Source organism: Gopherus flavomarginatus, chromosome 25 (assembly GCF_025201925.1).
Source record: "Gopherus flavomarginatus isolate rGopFla2 chromosome 25, rGopFla2.mat.asm, whole genome shotgun sequence".
NCBI classification, from domain to species: Eukaryota; Metazoa; Chordata; order Testudines; family Testudinidae; genus Gopherus; species Gopherus flavomarginatus.
In genome coordinates this window covers 1,215,903-1,236,657 of record NC_066641.1, presented here as the reverse complement: position 1 = coordinate 1,236,657, position 20,755 = coordinate 1,215,903, and the positions used below count along the sequence as shown (strand labels likewise).

Genomic DNA, 20,755 nt, shown 5'->3' with positions numbered 1-20,755 from the left:
TTCTGAACCTTTTCCAATTCAGTATATCTTTTTTGAGATGGGGCGACCACATCTGCACGCAGTATTCAAGGTGTGGGTGTGCCATGGATTTACATAGAGGCAATATATTTTCTGTCTTATTATCTATTCTTTTCTTGATTCCCAACGTTCTGTTTGCTTTTTTGACTGCCGCTGCGCATTGAGTGGATGATTTCAGAGAACTATCCACAATGACTCAGAGATCTTTGAGTGGTAACAGCTAATTTAGACCCCATCATTGTATATGTATAGTTAGGATTGTTTTCCAATGTGCATTACTTTGCATTTATCAACTTTAAATTTCATCTGACATTTTGTTGCTCAGTCACCCAGTTTTGTGAGATGCTTTTGTAGCTCTTCACAGTCTGCCTGGGACTTAACTATCTTGAGTAGTTTTATATCATCTGTAAATTTTGCCACCTCACTGTTTGCCCCTTTTTCCAGATAGTTTATGAATATGTTAAATAGGACTGGGCCCAGAACAGATCGCTGGGGGACACCACTATTTACCACTCTCCTTTCTGAAAACTGACCATTTATTCCTACCCTTTGTTTCCTATCTTTTAACCAGTTACCGATCCATGAGAGACCCTTCCCTCTTATCTCACGACTGCTTATGAGCCTTTGGTGACGGATCTTGCCAAAGGCTTTCTGAAAATCCCTATCCACTGGATTTCCTTTGTCCGCATGCTTGTTTATCCCCTCAAAGGATTCTAGTAGATTGGTGAGGCATGATTTCCCTTTATAAAAGCCATGTTGACTATTTCCCAACAAATTATGTTCATCTGTATGTCTGACAATTTTGTTCTTTACGATAGCTTCAATCAGTTTGCCCAGTACTGAAGTGAGGCTTACTGGCCTGTAGTTGCCAGGGTCACCTCGGGAGCCATTTTTAAAAATTGGCAGCACATTAGCTATCCTCCAGTCATTTGATACTGAAGCTGATTTAAATGATAGGTTACAGATGACAGTTAGTCATGTAATTTCACATTTGAGTTGCTTGAGAACTCTTGGGTGAATACCATCAGATCCTGGAGACTTATTACTGTTTAGTTTATCTATTTGTTCCAAAACCTCCTCTAATGACACCCCAATTCGAGATAGTTCCTCAGATTTGTCACCCAAAAAGAATGGCTCTGGTTTGGGAATCTCCCTCACATCCTCAACAGTGAAGACCAATGCAAAGAATTCATTTAGTTTCTCCGCAATGGCCTTTCTTTGAGTGCTCCTTTAGCATCTCGATCGTCCAGTGGCCCCACTGGTTGTTTAGCAGGCCTTCTGCTTCTGATGTGTTTAAAAAAAAATTGCTATTACTTTTGGAGTCTTTGGCTAGTTGTTCTTCAAATTCTTTTTGGGTCTTTCTAATTATATTTTTACACTTCATTTGCCAGAGTTTATGCTCTTTTCTGTTTTCCTCACTAGGATTTATCTTCCACTTTTTAAAGGGCGCCTTTTTGCCTCTCACTGCTTCTTTGACTTTGTTGTTTAACCACAGTGACTCTTTTTTGGCTCTCTTACTTTGTTTTTTAAATTGGGGTATACATCTAAGTTGGGCCTCTATGGTGTCTTTAAAAAGAACAGGAGTACTTGTGGCACATTAGAGACTAGCAAATTTATTTCAGCATGAGCTTTCGTGAGCTACAGCTCACTACTTCGGATGCATAGAATGGAATACACTGTTCTCTGTATGTATAAATATCTCCTGTCTGTGTGTTCCATTCTATGCATCTGGAGAAGTGAGCTGTAGCTCACGAAAGCTCATGCTGAAATAAATGTTAGTCTCTAAGGTGCCACAACTACTCCTGTTCTTTTTGCAGATACAGACTAACATGGCTGCTACTCTGAAACCTGTTATGGTGTCTTTAAAAAGTTTCCATGCAGCTTGCAGGGATTTTACTTTTGATACTGTGCCTTTTATTTTTTGTGTCACTAACCTCTTTATTTTTGTGTAATTCCCTTTTCTGAAATTAAATGCTACAGTGTTGGGCTGCTGTGGAGTTTTCCCTGCCACAGGAATGTTAAATTTAATTTATATTATGGTCACTATTACCAAGCGGTCCAACTATATTCACCTCTTGGACCTGATCCCATGCTCCATTTAGAGCTAAATCAAGAATTGCCTCTCCTCTTGTGGGTTGCAGGACCAGCTTCTCCAAGAAGCAGTCATTTAATGTGTCAAGAAACTTTATCTGTGCATCACTTCCTGAGGTGATATGTACCCAGTCAATACGGGGATAGTTGAAATCCCCCATTATTATTATTGAGTTTATTTTAATAGCCTCTCTGATCTCTGAGCATTTCAGAGTCACTAACACCATCCTGGTCAGGTGGTGTGTAATATAGTCCTCCTTCTATAGTCTTATTTTTCAAGCATGGAATTACTATCCATAGAGGTTCTATAGTACAATTTAGTTCATTTAAGATTTTTACTTCATTTGATTCTGTGGTTTCTTTCCCATATAGTGCCACTCCCCCACCAGCATGACCAGTTGTTGTGTCCTCCTGATATATTTTATACCCTGGTATTACTGTGTCCCATTGATTATTCTCATTCCACCAGGTTTCTGTGATGCCTATTATATCAATATCCTCATTTAATACTAGGCACTCTAGTTCACCCAGTTTATTATTTAGACTTCTAGCATTGGTATATAAGCATTTTAAAAACTTGTCATTTTTTGGCTGTCCCCTATTGCCAGCAAGTTATAGTAGTATGGGTTGGATGAATGGACTATAAGGTGGATAGAAAGCTGGCTAGATTGTTGGGCTCAGCGGGTAGTGATCAATGGCTCCATGTCTAGTTGGCAGCCGGTATCAAGCGGAGTGCCCGAAGGGTCAGTCCTGGGGCTGGGTTTTGCTCAGTATCTTCATTAATGATCTGGAGGATGGCGTGGACTGCACCCTCAGCAAGTTTGCAGATGACACTAAACTGGGAGGAGTGGTAGATACGCTGGAGGGTAGGGATAGGATACAGAGGGACCTACACAAAATAGAGAGTTGAGCCAAAAGAAATCTGATGAGGTTCAGCAAGGGCAAGTGCAGAGTCCTGCACTTAGGACGGAAGAATCCCATGCACTGCTACTGACTGGCTAGGCAGTAGTTCTGCAGAAAAGGACATAGGGGTTGCAGTGGACTAGAAGCTGGATATGAGTCGACAGTATGCACTGCTTGCCAAGAAGGCTAATGGCATTTTGGGCTGTATAAGTAGGGGCGTGCCCGAGGGACGTGATCATTCCCCTCTATTCAATATTGGTGAGGCCTCATCTGGAGTACTGTGTCCAGTTTTGGGCACCACACTACAAGAAGGATGTGGAAATATTGGAGAGAGTCCAGCGGAGGGCAACAAAAATTATTAGAGGGCTGGAGCACACGACTTATGAGGAGAGGCTGAGGGAACTGGGATTGTTTAGTCTGCAGAAGAGAAGAATGAGGGGAGATTTGATAGCTGCTTTCAACTACCTGAAAGGGGGTTCCAAAGTGGATGGATCTAGACTGTTCTCAGTGGTAGCAGATGACAGAACAAGGAGTAATGGTCTCAAGTTGCAGTGGGGGAGGTGTAGGTTGGATATTAAGAAAATCTTTTCCACTAGGAGAGTGGTGAAGCAATGGGATGGGTTACCTAGGGAGGTGGTGGTGGAATCTCCTTCCTTAGAGGTTTTAAAGGTCAGGCTTGACAAAGCCCTGTCTGGGATGATTTAGTTGGGGGTTGGTCCTGCTTTGAGCAGGGGTTTGGAATAGATGCCCTCCTGAGTTCCCTTCCAACCTTGATATTCAATCATTCTTCTTTGAGTGCTTACTTATATCGATTCCAATTAGATGCGCGCGCTGCGTGCACATTCGTCGGAAGATTTTTACCCTAGCAACACTCGGTGGGTCAGCTGGGTCTCCCCCCAGAGTGGCGCCGCCATGGCGCCGGATATATATCCCTGCTGAGCCAATGGCCCTTCAGTTCCTTCTTACTGCCCGTGTCCGTCGTTGGAACAGTGGAGCGCGGCTTAGCTGATCTCCACTTCCCTAACTACTTGTAGTTCTCTTGTTATTCTTGTGTATATAGTTGAAATTTCTATAGTTGCAGTTAATTCTTATTTGTTTTTATAACATTGTTAGTGTATATAGTTAAGACGGGTTCGGGGGTTAGCCCCTTCCTCACACCCAGTGCCGGGGCCCATGCCCAGTTCACCAGGTTTCAAACGGTGCTCGACCTGTCACAAGCCGATGCCAACAGGAGGTCCCCACGACTCCTGCCTTAAGTGCCTCGGTGAATCTCACCTCGCCGATAAGTGCTGGATCTGCAAGGCCTTCAAGCCAAGGACGAAAAAGGAGCGGGACTTTTGTCTCAAACAGCTCCTGATGGAGGCAGCTCTTACTCCTCCGCCCTCGGCACCGAGCGCTGGACAATCCACTGGCAGAAGCACTTCTTCGGCACCGGATCGCACTGGTACTGCTAAGACCTCTCGGCACCGACCATCGCCGGCACTGGTGCCTGCTCGGCACCGTTCTCCCTCCCCGCGGGTGAAGAGACATAAGACTCCCACTGCTTCCGTGCCACCTGCACTGCAGCCAGAGCACCCGGCTAGATCAGACTGCCCGACACCTACACCTGCTGCGGCACCTACAACGTTGGCACGTTGATTCTGGTCCCGCAGGGGACGTCGAGTTTGGTACCTGAAAGCGCCCCGGTGAGAGCCATGGTTGAGCTCACTATTCCCTCCACACCGGAGACGTTTTCCACGGCGAGGGAGCTGATCACAATGACAGTCTGCCCTGCCTCAACCCCTGGCACCGCCGGTGCGGGTCATACAATCTGTGGGCAAGCTGGCCTTGATGAGACCACTCCCTATCGGCACCGCTCATGATAGCGATCCTACCGGCGTTCTCAGTCCCGTCGCTGGTCGCATTCGCAGCACTGATCAGCGTCCCGTTCGCCGGCCCGGTACTCTCGGCACTGATCCAGCTCCTGGCATCGCTCCAGGCACCGCGACTCTCGCAGCCACTCCAGACACCCAGCTTCAAGATCCCGGTCGACCTCCCTGCGCTGCTCCGGTCATAGGTCCCAATCTCGTTCCTGGTACTGGTATGGCTCCCGGTACCGATCCCTGGTGCCGCACAGAGCGAGATCAGTCATAGAGGGAGACTCTTCCCAGGGGTTTTCAGCCCCTCCTTGGCCATCCCGACACGCATCGGTGTCCTCTCATGCAGACAGTTCCTATGCACAGGGCCGTGACTCCGATGTGCCCACCAGAATCTTCCAGGAGACCCAGGCCCAAGATCAAGGCCCCCATCAGTGGTCATTCTGGACACTTTGAGCATATCACCAGGCCCAAGGTGTACCTCCAGTCCCATCTCGCTCTGCTCCATCGGAGCATCGGGTGCTGGAGGCGACTATCAGCCGCCCCCTTCCTACCAGTACGGAGGAAGCGCCTGTTCAGCCACCAGATTCCCAGATCCCACTGGAGCCGGAGGTCGTCCAAGAGCAAGAGTCCACACAGGACCTGCTTGTCCCTGGCCTCTCCTCTTCCTCCTCTCCTGATGAGGCAGTGGCGGGGACATCCTCCACGGGACCTCCTCCAATTGACCTGAGGGCCCATCAGGACCTCTTGAGACGTGTAGCACTCAATATGAATCTCCAGGTAGAGGAGGTACCAGAGATAGAGGACCCAGTGGTGGATATTCTGTTGGCTGATACCCCCACAAGAGTAGCCTTACCATTCATCCAGACGATCCAGGCCAATGCTGATACCATCTGACAGTGTCCAGCCTCTGTTCCACCCGCTGCCAGGGGAGTTGAGCGCAAGTACATGGTGCCCTCTAAGGGGTACAAGTACCTGTACATCCATCCTCCTCCCTGCTCCCTTGTCGTACAGTCCCTCAATGAGAGGGAACACCATGGCCAGCAAGCTCCGGCTCCAAAATCGAAGGAAGCTAGGCACATGGACTTACTGGGCCGTAAGGTATACTCTGCAGGGGCCCTCCAACTCCGGGTGGCAAACCAGCAAGCCCTGCTTAGCCGTTACAATTACAACACCTGTGTGGTGGTGGGCAAGTTCACAGAGTTAGTCCCTCAAGACTCCCGTCAAGAGTTTGCTGCCCTCTTGGAGGAGGGGAAGAAAGTGGCAAGGACTTCCCTCCAGGCTCACTGGATGCAGCAGACTCTGCAGCCAGGACTCTGGCCTCGGAAGTTGCCATAAGACGCATTTCATGGCTTCAAGTGTCAAGCCTCCCGCCGGAACTACAGCATACCATACAGGACTTGCCCTTTGACGGTCGAGGCCTCTTTTCTGAAAAGACTGACTCTAGGCTGCAAAGCCTGAAGGACAACAAGGTCATTATGCACTCTCTCAGCATGCACACGCTGGTGACACAGTGCCGGCCTTTCCGCCCCCGGCCTCACCGCCCTTACCCTCCGCCTAGACAGAGGCAGGACTTTGGCAGAAGGCATGGTTGAGCCGATCGTAGACGGCAGTCAGGACCCCAAGGGGGCCAAAATCAGGGTCCCTCCAAGCCACTTATGGGGCCAAAGCCAAACTTTTGAAGGTGCGCCCAAGGACGGCGTACCAGTTACTTTCCAGGATCCTTTCCCTCCCTTTTACAACCGCCTCTCCTTTTTCCTCCCTGCATGGTCCCAGCTAACTTCGGATCATTGGGTCCTATGCACGGTGGAACTTGGGTACCACTTCCAGTTTATTTCGCGCCCCCGCCTTTCCACCCCCCAATCTTGTCCCTCTTCAGGGACCCCTCTCACAAGCAACTCCTCTTACAAGAGGTGCGGATGCTCCTTGCCATGGGAGCCATAGAGGAGGTACCAAAGGACGAAATGGGCAAGGGGTTCTACTCCCGCTATTTCCTAATCCCCAAGGTGAAGGGAGGTCTCAGACCTATCCTAGACCTGCGAGAACTCAACAAGTTCATGATAAAGTTGAAGTTCCACATGGTATCCCTGGGGACCGTCATCCCATCCTTGGATCCCGGAGACTGGTATGCTGCCCTCAATATGAAGGACATGTATTTTCACATCGCCATTTATCCTCCACACAGACAATACCTCCGGTTTGTAGCCAACAGTCAACATTTCCAGTTTACGGTTCTTCCATTCGGCCTCTCTGCAGCCCCAAGAGTATTCACAAAGTGCATGACTGTAGTCGGTGCCTGCCGCCGCCGCCGTCAGATATACATTTTTCCGTATGTTGACGATTGGCTCATTCAAGGGACCTCCGAGGCACAAGTCACCCATCATGTGGACATCGTCAAGGACCTATTCATGAGTCTAGGCCTGATGATCAATACAGAGAAATCCACTCTGGTTCCCACACAGAGGATAGACTTCATTGGGGCCATCCTGGACTCCAATCTCGCCAGAGCCTGCTTACTACAGCCTCGGTTTCAGGCAATGGTAACAATTATCCGAGGCCTACAGAACTTCCCGACAACTTCGGCTTGCTCTTGTCTCAGTCTCCTGGGTCACATGGCTGCCTGCACATTCGTGACCAAACACGCTAGGCTATGCCTCCGTCCCCTCCAATCTTGGCTCTCCTCGGTATACCACCCGGGCAGAGACACCATAGACATGATAGTCACGATTCCCCCGAGCATCCTAGGCTCCCTCGACTGGTGGTTGACGCCCTCCCTGGTGTGTGCAGGGATGTCGTTCCATCTGCCTCAGCCTTCTATGTCCCTGACGACAGAAGCGTCATCTCTCAGCTGGGGTGCTCACCTCGGCCATCTTCGCACTCAAGGCCTTTGGTCATCTCAGGAGCTGGCCTTGCACATCGATGTCCGAGAGCTGAGAGCAGTCCGCCTTGCGTGGCAGGCGTTTCAACAGCATTCGCAAGGCCTTTGTGTTTCAGTGTTCACAGACAACACAACAGCCATGTATTACATAAACATTCAGGGAGGGACACAGTCCTCCCCCCTTTGTCAGGAAGCCATCCAGCTCTGGGACTTCTGTATAGCCCACTCGATAAACCTGGTAGCGTCTTTTCTTCCAGGGTTTCGGAACACTCTGGCAGATCGACTCAGCAGATCCTTCCTATCTCATGAGTGGTCGATTTGTCCAGACGTTATTCATTCTGTTTTCTGGAAGTGGGGCTATCCCCATATAGATCTCTTCGCTTCCCGCGAGAACAGGAAATACCAGATGTTCTGCTCCTTCCAAGGCCTCTCCCTGGGCTCAATCTCGGATGCTTTCCTAATGCCATGGACGAGACAACTGCTTTACGCCTTTCCACCGTTCCCGCTGGTTCACAGGGTCCTGATAAAGCTCCACAAGGACAGAGCTCGCTTGATCATGGTCGCTCCAGCGTGGCCCAGGCAGCACTGGTACACCATGCTGCTCGACCTATCGATAGCCAACCCAATTACCCTGCCTCTTCGCCCAGACCTCGTAACCCAGGACCACGGCAGACTTCACCACCTGGACCTGCAGTCCCTTCACCTCACAGCATGGCTGCTGCGTGGTTAAGCCAGTCCGAGTTACGTTGCTCTGCCTCAGTACAACAAATACTCCTGGGTAGCAGGAAACCTTCCACTCGGTCAACATATCTGGCCAAGTGGAAGCGTTTCTCCTGCTGGTGCGAAACGCATAATGTTACTCCCACTGAGGTCTCGATCCCCACTATCTTGGACTTCCCCTTGTCTCTCAAACAACAGGGCCTAGCGGTATCATCATTGAGGGTGCACTTGGCGGCCATCTCTACCTTCCACCCAGGGGAAAGTGGCCGCTCCGTTTTCTCACACCCTATGGTTTCTAGGTTCCTCAAGGGCTTGGACCACCTATACCCCCAAGTACACCGTCCCGCCCCAACCTGGGACCTCAACTTGGTTCTAACCAGACTTATGTCTGCCCCTTTCGAGCCGTTAGCAACCTGCTCGCTACTATACCTGTCCTGAAAGACAGCTTTCCTCGTAGCCATTACATCGGCCGGACGAGTCTCCGAGCTTAGGGCTCTCATGGTGGACCCACCGTATACTGTGTTTCACAAGAACACAGTGCAGTTGCGACCACACCCGGCTTTCCTCCCTAAAGTGGTAGAGGCCTTTCATATCAACCAGGATATCTTCCTTCCGGTCTTCTTCCCAAAGCCACACTCATCGCGACGAGAACAACAATTGCACTTCCTAGACGTCCGTAGCATGCTCCCATTTTATATCAAGCGGACAAAACTCTTTCGTAAAACACTCCAACTCTTCATCACGGTGGCAGACCGAATGAAGGGCCTACCTGCCTCCTCCCAGAGGATCTCATCTTGGGTGACTATGTGCATCCGTACTTGTTATGACTTGGCTCATGTTCCCTTGAGCCATCTCCCCGCACATTCTACCAGGGCTCAGACTTCATCTGCCGCCTTCCTGGCTCATGTACCCATCCAGGAGATATGTCACGCAGCTACCTGGTCCTCGGTCCACACCTTTGCCTCACATTATGCTCTGGTTCAACAGTCCAGAGATGACGCAGCATGTGGATCAGCAGTTCTACATTCTGCAACATCTCACTCCGACCTCACTGCCTAGGTAAGGCTTGGGAGTCACCTAATTGGAATCAATATGAGCAAGCACTCGAAGAAGAAAAGACAGTTCCTCACCTTCGTAACTGTTGTTCTTTGAGATGTGTTGCTCATATCCATTCCAAAGCTGCCCTCCTTCTCCTCTGTCGGAGTAGCCAGCAAGAAGGAACTGAAGGGCCGTTGGGTCGGCAGGGGTATATATCCGAGTCCATGGCGGCGCCACTCTAGGGGGCGACCCAGCTGACCCACCGAGTGTTGCTAGGGTAAAAATCTTCCGACAAACGTGCATGCGGCGTGTGCATCTAATTGGAATGGATATGAGCAACACATCTCGTAGAACAGCAGTTACAAAGGTGAGTAACCGTCTTTTCTATGATGTAATTGAATGGGAATTTTTTTCATTTGACTGTTTCTCATCAGATCCTCTTTGTATTTTAACATTTTCCATCCCCTCCTCCTTATTAGGACATAGGGAATCTCCGTTTATAGATCCTCCCCTGAGGGATGTCTCAACCACATTCTTTTCCACACCTGTCCGCTTTCCCCCAGCCATTATTTTAGAAATTGTTCTATGACCTTTTTAATTTTAAGCGCCAGCTATCTGGTTCTGATTTGGTTTACGTGGAGCCCATCCTTCCTGTAAGGCTTCCCCTCTCCCAAAGCTTGCCTGATTCCTAATAAATCTAAACCCCTCCTCCGTACACCGTCGTCTCATCCACACATTGAGACCCTGCAATTCTGCCTAACTGGCCCTGCACATGGAACTGGAAGCATTTCAGAGAATGGTACCATGGAGGTCCTGGACTTCAATCTCTTACCTAAACCCTAAATTTGGCCTCCAGAACCTCTCTCCTATCCTTCCTATGTCATTGGTACCTACATGTACCACGGCCACCGGCTCTTCCCCAGCACTACATATAAGCCTATCTAGATGTCTTTGAGAGATCTGCAACCTTTGCACCAGTCAGGCAAGTCACCATGAGGTTCTTCCGATCATCACAAATGCAGCTATCTATGTTTCTAATGATCGAATTGCCCATTACTAATACCTGTGTCTTCATAATAACTGGAATTCCCTGCCCCGGAGAAGTATCTTCAGTGTGAGAGGATACCACAACATCATCTAGGAGAAGGGTCCCAACTATGGGATCGTTTTCCTCTGCTCCAGTTGGATGTTTTTCTTCCCTGAGGCTTTCATCCTCCTCAACAGCACAGAGGCTGTCAGACCAGGGATGGACCGTTCTACTATGTCCCACAAAGTCTCATCTATGTACCTCTGTCTCCCTTAGCTCCTCCAGCTCAGCCACCCTGGTCTCCAAAGTCCGTACATGGTCTCTGAGGGCCAGGAGCTTCTTGCAGCAAGTACATACATACACCACCAGCCCATACATGCTGCATTGGGTGCAATAAACTGGGTAGCTCCCACTGTGTTGCTGGACTTCTGCCTGCATTCTCTTTTTACTCCCAAAGCTTGTTCCTTTGTTGATGCTTTGTTTTTATGAAGCAGTGTTTTAACCTTTAAGTGCAAAGAATGTTAGGTGTATCTAGCCCCTGTAAACTCCCTCACCAAACTCCCCTGTTAACTGCTCCTGTTCGAAATAAACTAGGTCTGTCAAGCAATTAAAAAAAAATAAACACACTGTTAATAATAGAATACCATTTATTTAAATAGTTTCATATGCATTTTTTCTGCATTTTTCAAGTATATTGATTTCAGTTACAACACAATATAAAGTGTACGGTGCTCACTTTATATTTTTGATTATAAGTATTTCCAGTGTGAAAAAACAAAATAAATATTATTTTTCAGTTCACCTAATACAAGTACTGTAGTGCAATCTCTTTATCATGAAAGTTGAACTTACAAATATAGAATTATTTACAAAACACTGCATTCAAAAATAAAATAATGTAAAAATTTTAGAGCCTGCAAGTCCATTCAGTCCTATTTCTTGTTCAGACAATGCTCAGATAAACAAGTTTGTTTAGATTTTCAGGAGATATGGTAAACAAGAAGTGGGCAGCATTGTCACCTGAAAGTGAGAATAGGCATGGCACTGTTGTAGCTGGCATCACAAGATATTTACAGGCCAGATTTGCTAGAGAGTCATATGTCCCTTCATGTTTCAACCACCATTCCAGGGGACGTGCTTCCATGCTGATGACAAGTTCTGCTCAATAACCATCCAAAGCAGTGTGGGTGGATGCGTGTTCATTTTCATCATCTGAGTCAGATGCCACCAGTAGAAGATAGATATTCTTTTTTGGTGGTTCAGGTTCTGTAGTTTCTGCATCAGAGTGTTGCGCTCAAGGCTTTTGAAAGCGTGCTCCACATTTCGTCCCTCTCAGATTTTGGAAGGCACTTCAGATTCTTGAACCTTAGGTCGAGTGCTATAACTATCTTTAGGAATCTCACATTGGTACCTTCTTTGCGTTTTGTCACATCTGCTGTGAAAGTGTTCTTAAAATGAACAACGTGCTGGGTCAGTATCTGAGACTGCTATAACATGAAATATATGGCAGAATGTGGGTAAAACAGAGCAGGGAACACATTTAATTAATGCATTATTATTGTTGTTTTAATGAGTGTCGTCAGCGTGTCCTCTGGAATGGTGGCTAAAGCATGAAGGGGCATACGAATGTTTAGCGTATCAGGCACGTAAATACCTTGCAATGCTGGCTACAGAAGTGCCATGCAAATGCCTGTTCTCACTTTCTGGTGACATTGTAAATAAGAAGGCAGCAGCATTATCTCCTGTCAATGTAAACAAACTTGTTTGTCTTAGCGATTGGCTGAACAAGTAGTAGTACTGAGTGGACTTGTAGGCTCTAAAGCAGGGGTAGGCAACCTATGGCACGTGTGCCAAAGGCACCACACATGCTGATTTTCAGTGGCACTCATGCTGCCCGGGTCCTGGCCACCGGTCTGGGGGCTCTGCATTTTAATTTAATTTTAAATGAAGCTTCTTAAACGTTTTGAAAACCTTATTTACTTTACATACAACAATAGTTTAGTTATATATTATGGACTTATAGAAAGAGACCTTCTAAGAACGTTAAAATGTATTATTGGCACACGAAACCTTAAATTAGAGTGAATAAATGAAGACTCGGCACACCTCTTCTGAAAGGTTGCTGACCCCTGCTCTAAGTTTTACATTGTTTTGGTTTTGAGTTCAGTTCTGTAACAAAAAAAAATAAAATCTACATTTGTAAATTGCACTTTCATGACAGAGATTGCCCTCCAATACTTGTATGAGGTGAATTGAAAAATACTTTTTTGTTATTTTTGTAATAAAAAATAATATACACTTTGATTTCAGTTACAGCACAGAATACAATATATGAAAATGTAGAAACATCCAAAATATTTAATCAATTTCAATTGGTATTCATGTAACAATGCAATTAAAACTGTAGTTAATCATGACTAATTTTTTTTAACCATGATTTCTTTTAGTTAATTGCATGAGTTAACTGCGATTAATCAACGGCCCTAAAATAAACACTTCCTTCTCAGCTCCTGAAGGGCAAAACTTCTTAAAATCATTCTTGGGTTTGTCATTGGTATTAATGTACCAATTGGAATAATTTGGTTTGTGAAGTAGGATGGGTAGGCCCAGGGTTTTAGGTAGTAACAGACTGGCTTTTCATTTCCAATAGCAGGTTCAGCTCAAAACTACATATCAGAATACTTACAGCAGCCAATTTGGCTAATCATCGAATAACTGGTGTCCAGATCACTGATATATAGTAGGAAAGCTGCCTTATAGGCTGTACCCAGCAGATCCTGGTTGGAGCGCCGTGGAGTTAAACAGTGGTCTTTGTACTATGAGATTAATTGGCTGGATTAGGATTTGTAGTGTGAGAGGAGAGAATGAAACCATGGGACCGAGAGCCTTTTGGCATTATCACAGTACAAAAAATAACTGTCCTCTCTAAGGGGTGGTAACTAATCACTTACATATATATATCAACCCAAAAAAATCACCACCACCATTGAGATGTTAAATTAATGTGCATTTGATTGTAGACTGATTTTGCCAGTGATTGCTGTGCATGCATCTTCATTTTAAAAATTCTGTTTCCCTGTTATTTCTGGTAAACTGCAACTGCCTGTGCACCTTCTTGTGTAGCCATCATCCTACTGGGGGCACAACTTCATTTGCTTTAACTACATATAGTGGGCATCCTCATTCTTGGTATAGTTTAAGAGAATTTGGTAGAAATACACCAGGGATGAACTTGATCTGGAGGTGTTACAAACTAAGAAAAGCAATGCAGTGCTTGTATTCATCCTTATTGAATTACATACCAGTTAAGATCAGTTAGAAAAGCTCCAGGTATCCCTCGAAACAGAGAGAATGTCAGTACTTGTAGACAGAGTTTTCTGTTCCACAGCAGAGAGGTTGATCTTTGGGCAGGTTAAGGAGGTTCAGTCGGCATTTTGGTCTTAGCTTTATGTGAACAGCTGCCAGTTTTTAAATTATTTTATTAATTGGCTTGGAAATTTGAATTGTTTTTCTCATGTGAGCGCAGCTCATCTGATGCACTTCATTTGCAGCCATAAGGTGGGTTTATTAAGTAGTCGTACTAAATATTTTGTCAGTCTCCAACTACAGAACCACAAATTCTAGATTGTAAATTCCTCGGTGACGGCTCTGTTCTCTACGGTGGTGAGCATGTGACCACTTAACAAATGCATTACTTTATAAGAATACTGTTTTCTGATGTAGAACGTATAGAGGCCAGATTAAAAGAATGTATTCTAGTAATTTTTCACAACACTCACATATATTTTAGTTTGTGGGAGAACATGGGTGTATCAAGTTGCTCTAAAACAATGTTTCTATTTTAACTAGCGTCATGTTAAGGTTTCCATACAAAGGCTTTTTTCCTTAATGGAATTGTTCAGCTTCACTGGTTATTTTACAGGAACTTAACAGTACTGACTTTCATTAATATTGCAGGATTATGTCGACAAAGAAAAGGCAATTGCCAAGGCCTTGGAAGACCTCCGAGCAAACTTTTACTGTGAACTCTGTGACAAGCAGTATCAAAAACATCAAGAGTTTGACAACCACATAAACTCTTATGACCATGCTCACAAACAGGTAAACAGCTGCGGTCACTGCAGATAAGTACCGTGATATTCTCGTTGCAGGAAGCTTCTTGCTGCTCTTGTTTGAGATGTGTTCAATTGCCAACAATGGAATACTCAGTGAAAGAAATGTAACTGATGGCATCAGGGGGTGAAGCTTTGAACTAACCATGTTCAGGAGCAGGTGGCAGTCAGATTGAAAAGGAGATTAGGTGTGTATGGATGGCTTCCACTTAATTCATCAGTGCTTTGGAATGAACAGTGGAGCTTCTGAGGCCCAAGTAATAGGCCCTATGGTGAATTCCAATAACTGGGATATCTAGCTTCACATACTAGATTGCAAATGGAATAGAGAATTGTAAATCTGGGTGACATAGGTTTTATAAGAAGAATGGCGGTTGCAGCAAGGAAAAAGTCATTAGGAGTAATAGCCAAGTCCTGTAACTCCGCTGAGTTGGCCAATTCTAAAAAATTCTCTGAAACATTTGAATTTCAAAAGGTGGCCTATGTTGTGATATCTGTAGACATCTTGCTGTATGTTCATTACTAAAAGTTCAGGCCTCAGACTTACGGCTTGGCTACACTTGCAAATTAGAGTGCATTAAAGCAGTCCCAGGCGCCGTAGCTCACTACCCGTCCACAATGGCAAGGCACGTAGAGCGCTCTGACTCCACGGCTAGAGCGCTTATGGTACTCTACCTTGGCGACTGGAATAACGTTTGCTGTGCCTTGGCTACAACGCCTGGCATCAGTGTGAACGAGGTGTTGTATTATTGCGCTCTGACCAACCTCTGGAAACGTCCCATAGTCCCTTTAAGTCAAGTGACCGCTCTTGTCATTGATTTTGAATCGCTGCAGGAATGCAGATATGCCCTTTCAAAGCTCCATTTCTGACAGCCGGCATGCTTATCTGCTCCAAGACAAAGCAACCATTACTGTGGAATGCTGTGTGTGAGAGGGGTGGGGAGGGGGTCTGCTGCTGTCTGAACTTACAAGACAGCATGCTGACATACTCTCAGCCCCCCAAGAAACCCATCCTTCTCCTCCCACATACACACAACATGCTCCCTGTCACACTCCACCCCACCCTCCCCATTTGAAAAGCACGTTGCAGTCACTTGCATGCTGGGTTAGCTGCCCATAATGCACCACTCCCAGTGCTGCTGCAAGTGCCACAAATATGGCCACTCCAGTACGCTTGAAATGTCAATGTGGACAGACTGCAGCACTTTCCCTAGTGTGGTCTCCGAAGACTGGTTTAACTCAAAGTGCTCTACATCTGCAAGTGTAGCCATGCCCTCAGTCTGTTCACACACTTTAGACCAGTGGTTTTCAAATGTTTTGTATTGGTGACCCCTTTCACACAGCAAGCCTTTGAGTGTGGACTCCTTCCCCCATCCCCCAGTTGTTATACATTAAAAATGGGACGGGTAATTTAATTTAAGGAGGGTGGAAGCTGTCAGCCCCCATGTAACCACCTTGCAACCCACTGAGGGGTCATGACCCGCAGTTTGAGAACCCTTGCTTTAGACTGATTGAGTTTTAGGCATTACACAACTTTCTGTTTTAAATGTGTGTCTATAGATAGATGAGGTGGGTGAGGTAATACCTTGAATTGGACCAACTTCTGTTGGTGAAAGAGACAAGCTGAAGAAGAGCTTTGTATAGCCCGAAAGCTTCTCTCTCACCAACAGAAGTTGGTCCAATAAAAGCTGTTACCTTACCCACCTTCTCTCTCCAATATACTGGGACCAACACAGCCACAACAATTCTGTCTATAGATATCACTTCTCAGAAAGAAGAGATTTTGGTCTTCTGTAATATTACCTCTAATAGAACATCATTAATTTGTCCTGATGACTGGAAGATGTATTGTGCATTATTGACTTCTGTAAAACAGCAAGTGAGCAACAAATACAATTTTAAAACCAAGGAGAATGCATCATAAAATATACTTTGTTCATTTAAGTATAGAATTTGATACTAAATAAATTCAGTATTTTTTTAAAAGTAATGAAGTTTTAATAATACGAGACCTCACTATAGCACTCCTCAATTCTCCGAAAACTATAGTGCAGTAAATTGAGGTTTACAGACTAGCAAAGTACAAATTAGTGAGTTTCTATTGTATTATGGAAAACAGCTATACAAGGGCTATTTTGACTTAGTTGATGGGCACATTAGACTGCTGATAGACGGAGTTGTTGCAACCTTCTGATTTAATATTCTTTGGACTTTTCATCAGTTTGGCTGAAATTTGAGTGCATGGCAACAGGGGGGCCTGTTTAATACCATATCTTTCAGTGTGATGATATATTAATGGCAGCTCTTGATAAATGTATCTGAACAATTAACAACGAAGAGATCTGAAGGAGAATGACTGAACTGACATATTTCAGCCACAGCTTGGAGAGACTTAGAGGAAAAACTGACCTGCAGAGCATGGGCCAACCTCATGTTGGTGGAAGAACTGTCCACCATTAGTGTCCGAGAATCAGGTGGCAGAAGTAAAAGCTGCTTGGGGAAAACTTTGCTGGCATAATCTTCTCATCCATACAAATAGATTTCTGCTTTTGGTGAAAAACTCTTTCTGGTGTTGGTCATCTGAATGGATACCACCACTGGATAATTTGCAGCTGTTACATCAGTATTGAATGAATCCTGGAGCTTATGAACCTCCAGATTTTTTTTTTAATGGGAAATCATCCAATAAACAGTTCAGGAAGTCATCTATAGAAAGTTAAAGGCAGAAGAAATCGTGCTGCATTTAGGAGATTTGTGTAGTGTTAAGGTGCAGCTGGCCTTGTTAAGAAGGTCTGAGTTTAGCAGCAAATTTGAAACTGCCTGGGAATATTTGAAATAGAATCTTGCAGTAGATAACTGTATCTTAGCATGTCCCATTGCCTTTACTAATTATGATTGAAGGTAGGGTCACTTCTGAGAGACAGATTTATCCTTTTTATGAGGGTAGCTTTTAAAATACTAGTCTGTAGTTTTGTTGTGAGACAATAGAAGGTACTGCAGATTGACAGGTCCGCTTTCCTAGAATCATCTTTGATCAGTGAAGGAAGCAAAGCGATGTGAAGAAGACAAAAGCATTTATTCTTCTTGAGCATTGACTTATGCAAGTAGTTATTAAGGTTAGTTAATTAGCCCAAAAGAACGACTAGTGTGCTAAAATAAACCAAGTGCAAGCTGTCCTGCGTAACCTTTAGTTGAAGCTGACAATTATTTTTTTTAAAAAGCTATCCCATTTTCTAGAATATTTTCCCTTAATTGTGCAGCCTCTTCAAGGAAAAGGCAGCAGTGATAGTTACCTTCCAAGGAAATAATGAAAGTGGAGTAGAGAAGAAATTTTAGAACTGAGATCGACTTTTTATTATCTAATTCTATAAAGCAGAGAGATTCCAATAGGAAAAAAGAACATATAGTTAAGGTGAATCACCTTCTGCCTGTTGCCAGAATGTATAGGGGACCAAGATTAAATAAAGCACTTGCAGAATTGATTTCTTATTTCATACTTTCTTTGGATCATTTTTCTTCTCAACTAAAGCTTGAATATGACAGAGGCTGGGAACTTGTGTTTCCCATTTGGCTTTATTGCTGGGGAAAACAAGACTCCACAACATCCTTAGTGGATAAATATACCAAACTTCTATAGTCACTGGAGTTTGGTGTGCTTGGCAATATCTGGCAGCAGTGATCCGATACAGATGTGTGAGAGGGAGAAATTCGTAAGACCATAACTTTAGTTTACATTTTCCATAGCATATTACCTGTCGAGTAAATTTCCTTTGGGAATAGTCATTGCTTTTAAATAATTTAAAATGGCAGTTTCCTTATTTCTAAAACTGCTCAGTGGACATTACTTTATCCCTATTAAATAGATCTTCCATCCCTACATCTCCTTCTGTTCCCAAGATATAAAAACACTGTCTTGTATTCCAGGAAGGAACTCAGGATTATTGCGAATCAGGGACAATAGGTAAGTGTATTGATCCCTACCCAATACATTTTGGACCTGCCACCAAGTTGTCGACATTAAAAGTATAAAGGGAATGACCTGGTTATGTATGTTTGTTAATGGAGAGACATGTTTGAGTTCTCCAGCTTCACAACCAAATTCAAAACACCAGGAATTCTCTATCTGGAATTTTTCAGTTTTTCAGATTTTGAATTGTGCATTAAATTGTGAAATGCATATTCCTGTGACTGCCAAGACCCATTGGCTGGTTTAATTCTCTACATTTTTAACCAGAATATCTGGGAAATAACGCTTTTTTCTTTAAAATAAGGTTAACATTTGAAAATAAGATGATGTAATGGATGTTTTAAAGAGTATAACCCCATCCTCAGAGTAGTAAATTCCTCTGAAGAAAAACTTGAGAAGACTTATTATGGCAACTGATATTCATACAGGAGGAGGAAAATGACTCAAATAAATTAAGACTTTTTGAGTACATTCAAAGAGCAGTTAAAAAGTGTTAATTTTGCTTTGTACCATGGAAAGTTACTATAATTTTTAATGGAGATTTCTAAATGAGGGGAGAGCTGTTGGGTGCAGCAAACAAAAGTTAATGGTTGTGTGAACTGTCCCACCTCTGAAGCTGTAGAAATTGTGATGCAGCCTTTTATTAAAGGTTCAGATTCAAAAAGAAAGGGTTAGATGAAAGGATAACTTCAGTAGCTAGCTGCTGACTTAGTGATATAGAAAAAAACCCCTCACAGTTAATCCCTCAGCTCAAATGTATGCCATTAGGCATCTAGGGAGGGCACCAAAGCCCTTGTGTTTTATGGGGACGGCAGATTTCTCCCTTTGTGATGCTACATCAGTCACCTTTGAATTAAACCAGCTCTATGTGGCTTGGAATGATGCATGTAGCTTTCTAGCCTCAGCACTCAGATATTCTATATTTACATTTATGTTCTCCTTTCTTAGAGCCCTATTCCTATTTGACTACATCGTACAATATTGATGACCATCAGTCAGACAGGGATCGTCTATCTTCTGAATAGTGTATGATACACTACAGCTTTTTCAAAACTCCAGGACCTGTAACAGTCTCTTAAATCTTACAGCTTCTGGCTTTTTTTTTTTAAATCATCCTCTCATTTGACTCCAGGAACATTTAAGTTCTATAACATAGCATTGATCAAATGTTTTCTGAACTTGCATATCTATATCCACTAGTCAGTTTTCCATCGCTACTGTGCCAAGTAAGAGGAGAAGCACCATTGCACCGCCCAGCAGAAAGGAAAGTGCTCCCTGTGTAGTGCCCTAAAAGCACAGTATTCCGTGGCAAGTCTTGTCTTCAAATGTGAGGGCTCCGGAATGTTCACACGTGTGAGGATTGCAGATTTACTTTAAATAGAACGCAACTCATGCAACAGTATGATCTGACTAGAGAACCTATTCCTTCCAGGCTACTGTCCTCATCTCTCTGCCAACTGCTGTTAAATAAAATTAGTGTACTTTTTAGTATAGAAGAGCAGATACTGGTTTTCTGAACCTTTTACGTTAGTTTGTTCTGTATTGTATACGCTTCTGGGAGAGACTGTATGGTCTGTCATATATTGTGCAGACATTCAGAGTCTGTATTTCATTTCATAAAAATGATTATAACATTGCACTTGTTCTTTACACTCATCTAGCAAGACAAGTGTTTTTGCATCAACTTGTGTGTTAGATGGAAACAGACATGGATTCTTGTTTCATCTTTGTCTCCCTTCGTATTTCATTTTCAATTTATGAAAATAACTTCTAAACTTAAGGGTATACCGGTAACCCTGTGGCACAGAAAACTATTGCCCTTCGCTGATATTAGCATTCACAAAGCAACAAACTCCAGAGGTGGCATAGACTAAGATACAGTTCTGTAGTATGCCCAGAGCAGTGGGGATCCAGTTCTGCTAAATAACTTCCCAAGTTATAGATGGAATAAATGCAGAGACACAAAGGGAGGAGCATCACTGCACTGAGAGAACTAACAAAATAGCCTTCCAAAATGTGCCTTTCTTCATGAAAACACCTACATCCTCATGTTTCAGTTGGTTCTAAGATACTTGTTTCATTTTGAGGGCAGACTATTACAGCTTTAGTGTTGCCAGCGTCTCTACTTTATAATACCAAGTAGCT

General features: G+C 44.4%; 1 protein-coding gene across 7 annotated transcripts in view; it reads left to right on the top strand.

Annotated features, from left to right (window-relative positions):
• The window catches only part of GPATCH8 (G-patch domain containing 8), an 88,914-nt gene that overhangs the window by 56,468 nt on the left and 11,691 nt on the right, over window positions 1-20,755 (top strand). For 6 of the 7 annotated variants that reach the window (XM_050934882.1, XM_050934885.1, XM_050934889.1 and 3 more), the window contains 2 exons: window positions 14,489-14,632; window positions 18,568-18,604. In XM_050934882.1, the coding sequence (XP_050790839.1) occupies window positions 14,489-14,632; window positions 18,568-18,604 (181 nt within the window). The remainder of the gene's footprint in view (window positions 1-14,488; window positions 14,633-18,567; window positions 18,605-20,755) is intronic. The other variant, XM_050934883.1, reaches the window with a different exon arrangement.